At 42.1% G+C, this 13138-nt stretch overlaps 1 protein-coding gene and 1 long non-coding RNA gene across 4 annotated transcripts in view; one reads left to right on the forward strand and one right to left on the reverse strand.

Annotated features, from left to right (window-relative positions):
• The window catches only part of LLGL2 (LLGL scribble cell polarity complex component 2), a 624825-nt gene that overhangs the window by 296381 nt on the left and 315306 nt on the right, over positions 1-13138 (forward strand). For all 3 annotated transcript variants that reach the window (XM_069200160.1, XM_069200158.1, XM_069200159.1), the window contains exon 17: positions 3688-3838. In XM_069200160.1, coding sequence (XP_069056261.1) covers positions 3688-3838 — 151 coding nt within the window. The remainder of the gene's footprint in view (positions 1-3687; positions 3839-13138) is intronic.
• LOC138246013 (uncharacterized) overlaps positions 1-13138 on the reverse strand; it is a 30467-nt gene that overhangs the window by 10434 nt on the left and 6895 nt on the right. The gene's annotated exons all lie outside the window — the stretch shown is intronic.

Here is a 13138-nt window from a genome sequence, read left to right on the forward strand (position 1 = left end):
ATATGTTTATGGTACTATCCCAGCTCCACTCTCTAGCAACCTTCATTCACTCACTTGTTTTTTTTTTTTTTTTTACTTACTGGTGTAATTTCTAATACCAAATGGCCCCCTGTAGTCTTTTAATGTTGAAATATTCTTTTATATTTCCTTTATGGAACCTCCTTAATTGGGTACAGTGACAGCAGAACTGTACTCATCTTGGGACGCATATCACGTACCAAGCCTTGTGTTTGGAGGCAGTCATATTTTTATTCTGGGATCACGCGCCCGCAATTGGCATACATGCTTCCTGGGACAGTGACAGTTGCATTGTTCCCACGGTTGGTTCCCATTCCACATCAGATACAATGGACATGCTATTAGTGAGCACACCTTGTAGCAATTTGTTTTATTTATAATTCTTCATGCTTGCAACCCTTCAGATTGTTGAGGCACTTATTGTTGAACACTGATATTTTTGTGTTGTGGGACGAGCCAAACGTACGTCTTGTGAACTTCGCGACTACTGCATCTTGGGTGGCACTAGTTTCCACACTTTCCAGTGAGTTATGATTATTGAAGCATTATACCTACGTTGCTTTATACTCAGAATCACCTTGCGGATCATTTTTCATATTTGCATTAGGTTATCTAGACCAGGCAGTAATTAGAATTGTATTTTCCATTCATCATTTGTGTCACTAAACTTATTACAAAAGTGAGTCTCACGTTACCCCTTGGTTATTATCCTTATACTCTAATAATCAGGTGTAATTACAACACCTTACAAGTTACAACCTGGACCATGGATGTGTGAAAGTGGCCACAAGCATCCAATCCTCCTCCTATTGCCATACGCATGCAGCTCAATCACTGCTAGGATATTTTTTCTAGCTGTTCATATCTTATATAGTTGTCCTTTAGAACATCTGGTCATGGTGAGACCTTGATATTACAAGAGAGGTTGAAACGTTGTGGAAAAAAATAAATACAAAATAACACAAACTCAGTGATGACGAGGATTGAATCTTATTGCGGACCTATTTAAGCATGAAGAACTAAATAGAATAGCGGTTGTGCACGTCTTTTAAAAACAGCCTATGCACACTTTGTTTACTTTTTATATTCTGTGGTTTCTTTCTCTACACTTTTAACAAGGTGCACTTTCTCTTTGGAGGCTGAATAACACCTTTGTCATTAATATGATTATCCTAATGGCAAGACATCCATTAAAAGTATTTTGATTTGAATATTTGTATGGCTAAATGTGTGTACAAGTATTGAATGCATGCAGCAACTTCTTTACTGTCCTCAGACTCATTAGAGAACTGCAAGCATTCACTGTTTATTCAGGTTTATAAAAGATGGAGAAGTTATTATAACCAATCCTACATTTTTCTCTAAGATGATATTCCACATTTACCAAACTATAGAGATCACAGTCTTCTTCCAGCAGTCAGACTGGTGGCGGATAAAATTTTACACATTTTAGACATCAAAAGAGCTCCTATCTATCACTTGAACAGGAGCAAGCCTTTTCGTAAGGCTGAGCAGCACTTTGTCACCTTTCTGAAGCCTCACAAAGTCCATCCTATCTCTGAGGCTGAGATAGCAAGATGTATAGCCAAGTGTATCCTAACCTGCTACAGCAAACCTAAGATAGTTGTATCTGTTCCACTCAGGGAGCACTCCAACCGTAAAAAAAGAAAAAGGGGCAAACATAGCTTTGTTGGGTAACATTCCAGTAGTTGACATCTGCAAAACAACCACCTGGTCCACCCCACACACATTTACCGAGCACTGGTATATGGACATCCTGCCCTGCCGTCAATCAGTCTTAAGGATTTTGTTACTGACATCTCCATAATGTCATGATGTCAGAGTATTCCTGACATCTGTCCAAGACATGGATTAGCCATCGCTTTATGAGGGCATTGCTTTATATTTTATGCAGACTGTGTATTTACAGATGCACATGCTACAAAGGGAAAATGTTAGTTACTCTGTAAGCATTTGTTTGTAGCGTGTAGTCGTGTAGATTCATATGTGAGCAGCTTCCTCTCCAGGCACTTTTGTTGACTGCAGATCTCTTCTGTTATTAACAAGTTTGTAATACGCATAGTGTACTATGCTATGCTTATTTGACTCTCCATACATATTTTCACCTTGCTGTTTGAAAAACAATCTTAGATGGAGTCTATGCCCTTGTGCCGTGGTCACTAAGAGTCACAGCATATCTTGTAACTCGCAAGACTTCTTTGAAGAAAAGCAACTTGGAAAAGTCTGAGCCCAACACTAGATGGCAGGAATATGCAGGGCAATGTGAAGCTACAGTATCACAAGCTACAAACTGATACTTACAGGGTGAGAAACAATTTCCTCTACCAACTTTGATGTCTTTCATAGATTCATCTGCAACCGATCCACCACCTCTACAATGCAGCTTACCTGTGATTCAGACATGGCGAGTTTTGAAAATCTGGCAGTTGAAGTCTCAGGAAAAATATAAGAGTCACTGTCTCTGTATTTCATTGGCCAGTGTACAGGTCACATAATGAAGTGGGTAAACTACACATAGTGTATGAAAGTCTTCAATCCTAGTAGATGCAGTAGAAGCATTATTGTAAAGATGTTTTTCAGCCTGATGACATGGAAATATTCTAGCATGTGAATCTATGAAAGATACCTTAGCTGGAGAACTGCTAAGTAACATTTTTCTTATAGCCCTAAGGATGTTGACAAGGTTACTGACTGAGTTGAGGAGGTAAAGTAATCTAATTTGATACCTTGAGCTGAGGTCCCTCCCTTAGGCCCAAACAAATGTTTCTCAAGTAACAGTTAATGATTGCCAATATCGGAGTGCTGAGAAGTCCTGCATTATCTTTGGGATACACCTGTATCTGAGGCGGAAGCAGATCATCAAAACCCTCTCCTGCTGCTGTGACTGGGCCTAATGCCAGAATGGCATTTGTAAGAAAATTATTTTGTTATTCAAAACATAACACCTATTTAAAGGCCATCAACTGTGTAATAATTTCCCAGATTGTCAAGATTCATAGATTGTTCTGTTAGAAGTGGTTACTGTAGCTTTGTAGGTGTTTCTAGTACTAAATTCGAAGAGAATAAGTTGTCTAACAGTTGCTTAACTGAGGAAGAACCGATTATAGCATCGGTCGTAGTCACTTGAGGTGGGAGGAGAAGCTTTTTGTTGCAAATAAGCTTAAGTAAGAGGTGCAAATTAAGTCAGTCTGATTCTGTGCTTTCCCCGAATTGAAAAGTGAAGACTGAAGTTTATTTATCTGTGTTCGCAGGAGACTCACATGTACTTTCAGTAGAATATGTACACAGTATCCAGGGGAACTGACATCAATAAAGGCGAGCTAAAACTTGGATTCTCTTCCATTTACTCTTGATATGCCAAAAGGTTTCTCCAGTCATGCTTGTAAAATTTAAAAAGCATTTTATAGATGTTTAAAAGTTAACACTATAGCAGCAGAGTTTAGACACTTCTTTCCCTGAGTATTATTCATTTTGTTCTCTGTTGTTATCCATCTCTCATCATCATTGCACCTTATACCTCCTATATTTTCCACTCTGTATTTCTCTCGCCTCACTTATTCCATGCTCTCGTCATCTTCCTTCTTTACTGAACTATTTTCCTACCATATCCCTCATCTCCTCTTGTTCCCTCCCACTCTTTCAATGAAGGTGCAAGAAGCTAATGCCAAGTTTGACCATGATGCACTACAAGAGATGGAACTTGCTCCTGTACAGCGGAAAATTGAAGCACGCTCAGCAGAAGATTCCTTCACAGGATTTGTGCGAACATTGTACTTTGCCGACACCTACCTGAGAGACAGTGAGTACATCATAAATGCCAATGTTTGTTTGTTGTGTAGCCATATGAGCTATAGTTTTATATGTGTTATTTTAGCAAATTAGGCCTGCCGCTGTGTGCTTTACCCTAGATATGTTTTTATTCAGCTTCGTTATATTATTTTAACATTAGTCACATTTGCGGATGTGTTTTATTTTCTCTATCTAGTTGTTCTTCGCCTAGGTCAGCACTATGTTCTTAAGCAAGACATTTATTTCACTCTGTGCTTTTCTCAAGGCTGCAGTAAGATAGGTTGCAGGCAAAAGTGGTACGCTTTGTCTCCAATGTTCACTGAAACATACACACTCTTACGTGGGGATCCTTTCTTGGAATATCAGATGTTTTATTATAAAAACAATCCTTTGACCCCCGTACGTTAGAGGGAGGTTACAGCCAGATGACCACGACTGTATGCTGATTTCTTCAGTACAGCTGCTTATGTAGACTGCCGGCCTCTTGCTCAGGTATGAGGGATTATGTCTTCCCAGGGGAAACATGAAGGGCAAAATTAGAGCTTAACATGCTGTGCTCTCACATAGCCTAGGTAGGAACTATCTTTCCAAACTCTAGTGATAATATGGTAGCGTTATTCTTGTGTTTTACTTTCCTTGTCACAATTTTAATCTGTTGTGCTTCATCGTCCTAGTTATTGCAATAAATGCCTTATTATCTAAGATGCAGTTGAACTTTACTCTGCCTATGATTGTCCTTGCATACGTGAGACTAATGTAACTGAGAGAAACAGATGATATCTGAGTGACCACGATTCCCCTGAGGAGTCATTTGTCATGCACCCGGTTGCCTAATCATCCCAGCTCTTGGGTGGGGGTGAAGCACTACTAGTTAGCAGGAACAAAACCCGGATTAGGCCAACAGGTGTCGCATGGTGCGGGTTCAGACTCAGTCCCCCGCAGTACAGGTGATTCTGCCGCCCAAATCCAGTAGTCTCATTAGGATAATGAGAACCTATGCTACATGGCGCCGCCAACGTTTAGTCAGGCACTAATTTTCAGGTCCTCCTGAGTATCGGTCTCACTAGAAATACCTCTGTGTTATCAAGACCACAACAGCTGTCTTGATGGCATCCTACCACATACAGTCCTACACTTTAGGTTAGGTCTTCTAAGTAATGATGGTCCTACCTGGCCTCTATTGGCCACATGTACAGCGCACCCTTATGCAGCAACCTTTACGGTAGCTGAGGTCCGCAGCTTATATACTGAGCTTACGGCAATATACAGACTATTAGTACAGTTTGTAATGCAAACATTAAATACAAACCCAGCATGTGCTGCCTACGTGCAACCACATGCAACAATGCCAGATATTAATCATGCGACTGTACATTCGATCATGGGTAAGGTACCTGGCAAACGGAAGAGATTCTGTTTTTTGGTTAGCTCAAACAAAAAAAGCACTGGAAGCAGTATTTCCCCATACGGGACCTCAGGATAAGCATAGAATATTAACTATGTCCTTGCCATTTGGGATGGTTCCTACAGTAGATAACTGCAATTCTTGGGGCACGGTATTTGCCATTCTCTCTACTTCCGCACTCTGTACACCGACACTTTGTTAAAACAGATTCAAGATGAATACGGGGCTGCCCCGGCCCAAGACTTGGGGATGCAACTTATGGGCAATTTTGTCACTGTATCTTCCATTATATTGAGTAACCTTAAAAGGGAAGCATTTGAACTAGCAGTACGTATGCGGCTCCGGGATGTTCCTGAACAGAATCAAGATTGTGAGCTGCCAAAGATTATTGCGTAGACTTACTATAGTATTGGTCGAGATAGTCTTGGGGCCAGACTCATGAAACCACAGTTTCAGGGTAAATCAAATAAAGATTCTACCAAGCAAGCACCCGAGGGTTCTAAAAAACGCTGGGATAAAAAACAACAAACACCTGAAAAAGAAAAGGGAGAATCTCTGCATTCGGAGACCCCTCAGAATAGATATTATCTCAGAAATAGAGATAATATAAAAACTCCTGACAGGTATCAATATACTGACACACGCCAATCTCGTTCCTTTCAGGACTCACCGGAAAAACACAGTGACAGGTGGGCGGTGAAAGCGAAGAGCTAAGTATGTGAAACCGAGACAGGAATCACAACACTCTACAGAAGTTTCTGCAAATAAATGCACTGGAAGCAGTATTTCCCCAAGAGAAACTTCCCCAACACAAACCCCAATTTAAAAAGAAAAAAGTGGCAGCAGTTGCGATTTGTCATGCCACTCAAGAAGAGGGCTCTATTGAAGAACAAGACGTGGGCAAAAGCTCTGCTAGAGAGCCCCACAGAGCTCACAATAGTTTGCCAGAATCTTCTAGAGCATCTGGAAGTGAAAGCAACTGATGACTTGTTACAAGTTGAAACTGCGGACATGTGTGTCTCCACACCTGACAGGGTGTACAAAGTAACAATACAGTTAGGAGACATTAAACGCACAATAGACGCAATCTTTTGGGACAGGGGCGTTAATATTTATGATATTTTACTTGCCGAAAAGCATTGGCCACCTAAATTTGTCCATACTTGCCCATATGGGGAACTGATTATCAAACCTTCTTTCTTGCCTCTTGTTCCCGATGAGCTCGCAGAATCCTATGCCATTGATTGGGCATTGGCACAGGCACCCGCGTTGTATCGTAGCCACGTAGGGTGGGATAAAGATTCCCCCATCGTGTAATTTCAATTAAAAATCAACCCCAACCTCAACCCCAGTACCCAATAAAACATGATGCTAAAGAACCCGTGAAGGAAATCCTAACACAACTAGAGTACCAGAGCGTAATCGAACCCTGTGTCTCACCAATGAATAATCCTTTATTCCCTGTAGCTAAACCGGACCATTCATACAGAATAGTGTTAGATTACAGACACTTAAATAGTCATACACACACACTGTGTATGACTATTTATACAAAACTCTCATAGCACGGCACTTATGAATAACATAGTGCGCAAAAAATACAAAACAACATTGGACATCTCCAGTGGTTTCTTCTGTCAAAATATAGCACCTGAGAGTAGAGACCTATCAAGTTTCAGCGCACTAGGCTCCCAGAAAAAACTTCAGTTGTTTACCACAGGGGTACAAGAACAGTCTAGGACTGTTCGCTGCTCGTGTAAGTTCCATATCGCACGACATTGACCCTGAAGCATTGTTCTATGTAGATGATATCTACCTTACAGACGATGAATTACTGCAACATCTAAGACAAGTAGACCGCATTGTTGTAGGATTTGCCGAAATCGGCTATAAATTAGACTGCAAGAAAACAAAAAATAGACTTCCTTAATGTCCTGTTTCTGGCATACGAATTATCAAGTGAAGGAAAGAGCCTAGCACCACAATTCTTAGAAAAATGCGCACAGTTACAACCTCCAAATACCATTAAAAAAAGCTCTAGTCACTATTGGGTTTTCTACATTTTTTGCAGAACGCACATTCCAGATCACGCATCACGTATAAAACCATTACATGACTTAATACGTCCAGACTTTTCTAGTAAATTCTGGAGAGTCGAACACACACACATTCTCAGAGCATTGCAACAAGAGATGCTTGCAGCACAACACCTACACACAAGGGACAATAAAAAACATCTGGTTATCAGAGTAATTGCTGGTGCCGTTTTTTTTTTTACCTATGTAACATTCAGTGAGGATGAGACATTCCCAATTGCATACAAATCACATTTGTACTCCACAGCAGAACAACATTTTGCTCCCACTCAGCAAATTCTCACTGCTGTTCAGATGGCTGTCATAAAAGAAAGACCACTAGCCCAGGGGAAACGCATTATCGTGGTATCTCCAATCCCAGCCCTAGAGGCTGTTACCAAAGCCAGCATTCCAAACGCTAAAGCATTAAATCCACGTTGGATCCAATGGGCAACGTCTCTGACAGCCACTGATGTTGACTATATTTTTGACCCAAAGTTACAAACTCAAGAATTTTTGCAATATGAACCAGAATACCCAGTTCCGGCAAATACATTGCTTATTAAACAATATCAAAGAGCCATGTACACCGATAGCTCGGCTGCTATAGGCATGGATCATCAATACTCCACGCCTTGTACAGTCGTAAGCGGCTATATGGAGGGTAGTACATTTTATACACAACATACCTTTACGCAAACCCTAGGGGGTGCACTGCACAACTAGCAGAGCTTAAAGCTCTGGTGATGGCACTGGAACATATGGATCCTGACCAGCTAACGCCGATTGTCTGTGATTCCCACTATTGTGTCCAGTCCTTCAATGAATATCTGCATTACTGGCACCAGAATGGGTAGAGAGATTCCAAAGGTAACACCATCAAACACAGACTTCTGTGGGGGAAAATAGCAGATCTGAAGGAAACACTACCAAATGTCCATGTTGTACATACATTTGGACACCAGCGCGTTGGAATATATGTTGCTGGGAATACACTGGCTGATGAAGCAGCCAAATCAGCACTAGCTACAGCTTCTGTTGCTGCAGTAACTCGTTCTAGAACTAAACGGACGATGAAATACAGGCTGCTGGGCAAGCCTCGGCTGAAGGCACACCTTTACCTAAAGGATATCCCAATAAATATTCCTACCGGATGGGAGGCTTCCTGGACACAGAAGTAAAAATACTAGGCGTGGGAGTTTGAGTAATTCCCAATAAAGGCCTAAGACCAGAGTTGATCAAAGCAGCGCATGAGGGAGTTGGTTCTGCCCATGCTGGGAGGCGACTACAATATAATTACTGCAAGCTTGTTATTGGTGGCCAGGTCTTTACAAACAGACCAAGCAGTATGTCCTTTGTTGTGATATCTACCAACAAATTAAGGTTTCCACTATCAAACGCCCACCGCAGACACCCCTTCTAATTTCTAGCAAACCATTACAATGTGTGTAGTTGGACCATTGTGGTCCCCTGACTCCTGACAGTGCATACAAATACATCTTAGTTGCTGTGGGCTCCTGCTCCTCATTTCTATGGGTGTGGCCACAACGCTTGGCCTGTTATTAAAGATTTGCAAGTCTTTATCGGAATAAATGAAGTTGCAGCTTTCCACTTGGAACAGGGCCCTGCTTTTGCCTCAAGGGCATTCAGGGACACCATGGGTTCGTTAAGGGTCCAACTCCATTACTTTTCTCCAATTCATCCCAAGGGAAATAGTGTTGTGGGGTGATGAAACTGAGATTTAAAGCAATCCTTAACAGCCAGAGTACTAGGTACGGGCCATAGATGGCTTAATCACCTGTGTGGAGTCCAGAGAGCACTTAATAATCTGCCTAGAAGTTCCCTGGGGGTCGTACTTCATACGACTGCCTGTTTGGAACTCAAATGTATGTTCCAGATCTTGATGGTCCTGGCGTGGGGGCTGCAGAAATTCCTTTTGACATAAATGAACATGTCCATGTCTTGCAGTAACAACGCTTCTGGCAGTGCTGCATCCTTAGGAACTAAGGATGTACCAATAACATCTACAGGCTGGATTCCAAAGGTTGTGGATCTAGTACATGAAAAAGTTGGTGTGAAAAAGGAGTTATGTCCTTCTTATCGTGCACTGGGGATACACAGTACCAGAACTGTTATTCTACCACCGTTGCCTGGTTTTAAAGAAAACCGTTTTGTCTCCATCGATTATGTCAAGTTACACCATGTGGCCAATCCTGCACAGCAGACCAAGAAGAACAACCAGTAGTACCCGAATCCCTCTCACTACTGGTCAGGATGTCCCTCTACACGTTATGAGCAGCAACGCGGACACCTCTCCAAGCTTGTGAGGGTGGAAAGTGATCTTGCATTAGTTCCACTAACATCTATTTCAACAAGCAACACAGAAATTGCTGATCGATTTGACTCGACTTCTAAACAAACTTTGGCGTCATTTATTGTGAACCACCGTGAGAGACTTCTACCAGTCGTCCTTCTTCAAATACGGCTCCACTTTTTGCATGAACTGCTTCTGGATACATTGCTGACATCACTGACACCTTTTTTGACTCATTTTGAACTGCCAAGAACACATAAGCTGATAAATTGACTTAAAACAAATTATTTTATTTTCCCATGGAACTAGCTATGGCTTTCCTTGACTGTATTAGCTTTCCTTCTTTGGATTGGCTTTGTTGTTACTTTCTTTCTATTAATACATGGTTATTACCTTCCTGAACGATCAACAGTTGAACTGGTGGATGAGGTCCTGAAACTCCATTTTTCTTCTCACTAAGTCCGCAGAGACTTGTCCTTTGTGAACATTTCTGCTATACCAATTCCTGATGGGATTGTTTGGGATAAAGTCACATATGATATATACAGCCCAACGGAGGCCATTCAAATACCATACTTGTTTAAACTTTCTATGAATGATGTAATAATACCCAGAGTTGTTTCTGATGACTGGGATGTGAAAACAATTGATTCTATGATGACTGAGTTGCAGTATTTTACTGTATTTGAAAGGGAGGATGTTTATCAATCCAAAGAAAATTATGGAGAAATGTTTTGCTATAATTATTATGGACACCATTTCATTCACAGAGCAAATACCCCAAAAACTATCTTTAATCACACACAATGGGAACATTGTCCAACTCTTCCACAAGGAAGTTCTAAAACATATTCTGAAAAATGTGCAGATTTTTCTGGGCACAATGTTAAAAATGCTGAGTCATATCATTTCAAATTGCCATTAATGGAAAATGTGCACATATTGCTGAAAGATACAAAATTCATTTATTCAGATTCCTTTGTTTCCCGGTTGGCTACAGAAGGCTACGAATATTGGTTAAAGTGGATTGACTTAAAAAGTGTATGGGAAACAAAAAATTGGCAAATAAGGGGAAAGGAAGCTTTGTTTAGAGCATGCCTGATACCTGTTCAAATTATATTTTTCATGAAACTGTACAGCAGACAAGCTGTTTAGGCTTAGCAAAAATTAAGGATTTGAATGCGCCCACTATTCCTGCCCCTACAAAGTTTTACAAAGGGCAAAATATATAAATGCAACTAAAGATCAGCTTGATGAATGGGTCCAAAATGGCACGTTTAGTGTTTCACTTTCACGTCCTGGTGGGTGGTTATTGTGGCCAGTGGATAACAATGGGTGCCATAAATATTTTGTGAACTCCACGGGGGGTTAGAACAAGTACACTGTACAACCCCATCTCCATGCAAACTACACATTCATTGTTTTGTATTCTTGCAATCTGGCACAAGGGAAACATTTGGTTGCTTTAAATACAAGCTTTCACAAGCATAAACAAAACATAATCGATTGTAACAAACAGCTGAGATTCTACTTACATCTAACATAGCTGGTAATCAAGCAAGGCTATCCAGACTGGGCGGGTTAGGGTGGGGATAATCCTTGCTTCCGTGTCCTTAATAGAAATTAAACCTTCTTTTACGATATCTAGGAAATGTTTCATTTTGTGTCGGGATCTGAAACGAGGATTATACTAGCTCAGAGCCTCTCCACCACCAGTGACACAATCTTAGGGATTGGTTTAAAATAAATCCTTTTATAGGTGGAGCCAGAAGACCAGACTGCTTCATTAAAAATGTCTTCCAGGCGTGCTGCAGTGTAAAAGCTTTGGAGGCTATAGCCCTGCGCACTGAGGTTGCCCCAAACCTGCAAGTGTCAACCTTGCTTCCTGCATGACCCATCTTCCCATCTAGCAGCGGTGGGGGAAGAAACAGCCTTATTGGCAATGAGGAGTTGACCTTCCCCTGAAGGGCAAATGTCTTCGGTCATGGACTCACAAATCTTAATGGCCCGCACCACACAGAACTTGGGAACTTCCGGGAAGGTAGGATATGAAACCACTTGAGAATTGCGTTTAGTTCTTCTTGAAATATGGGAGGTAACCCCATCATGGATGAATACTCTACCTGGTATGTTGAGGAGCCTGACATCTGAAACCCCTCTGCATGGTCAGAGGCATAACAAGGTATCCAGTTTTGCAGGCATTTGTTTACGGGGAGGATACTTATTCGAAGGCCAAGAGGGGAACAAATAAAAAATGCATTGACATCCCACAGAGTTTAGTACCTAGGTTCCAGGGAGTGGGCTACCAGATCCCCCAGAGGAGTTTGCGTACCAAAGGATGCTGCCCCACAGGATGATCAGCAACCTGGACATGACCAGTGGAAATCCCTGACTGGAAAGTACTAATCGACCTCTAGGCCAACTCTTCTGCCGGAGTGGCAAGAAAATTCAAGATATGGAGAATGTCAGCCCTCACAGGACCCAGATGTGGGTGACAGCACCAACCCAGCCATCCAGTCCAAGCTGATCGGTACCACTTGATGGTTCTGTCTGCCCATGCCTTGGAGAGCAAATCCGCAGCTTGTCTTGAAAGCCCTGGGACTTTCCAACGTTCCCTGTAATCCTCCACGCCATGAGATTCAGAAAACCGTCCAACACTAGCTTGTGAGGGTTGTCCAGGGGGTCCCTAAGGAGGATTGGAAATAGGGGTAGATGGACTGGAGAATCCCAGAAAAGTTCCATCAGAACTGGAAACCATACTTGAGACCTCCATTTTGGTGAAGTCACCACCATGTCTGCTTGCTGTTGTGGAACTTTGGTGGAGAGTCATGGTGAATGGGCAGAACGCATGTTCTTCCTCGTTCCACCAGTTCTGTAAGAATGCATTTGTCACTGCTGCATTGGGGCTCGGCCTCCAGCTGAAGTATCTGGCCATCTGGTGGTCCAGGCAGGAGGTGAAAAGGTCCACACTGAAAAGATCCCAAAGAGTCTGGATTCCTCAGAGCACTCGGTGTAGGAAAGTAGGATCTTTCTGACATAAGTACCCTCAATTTGTGCCTGATTTCAGTGTGTTTTGACTGTAGTACGCTGGGATCCTGCTAACCAAGACCCCAGTGTTGGTGTTCTCTTCCCTAAACTTAGTTGGTAAGCAACTTTTACTCCCCACAATTGGCATACTGGTATGCCCCTGAACGTCACTAGTATATGGTACTTAGGTACCCGGGGTATTGATAAACCATTGGTCCCTCATGGGCTGCAGCATGTATTATGCCACCCATGGGAGACCATGCAAACTGTGATTACAGGCCAGCCTTTGCAGCCTGGGTGTAATTGTGCATACACCTTTCACTCCAGATACAAGGTTCACCTTATATCATGGTCAATGCACTGTGACCTTGTAAGACACCCCTAACGTAGGCCCTTCAGCCCAAGGGCTGAGTGCATGGTTATAAGAGTGAGGGCAGCCTTGCATTAGCAGCGATGCTACTACAAACCCCAGACTCAATTTGCCTGTGC

This window comes from Pleurodeles waltl, chromosome 7, assembly GCF_031143425.1.
Source record: "Pleurodeles waltl isolate 20211129_DDA chromosome 7, aPleWal1.hap1.20221129, whole genome shotgun sequence".
NCBI lineage: Eukaryota > Metazoa > Chordata > Amphibia > Caudata > Salamandridae > Pleurodeles > Pleurodeles waltl.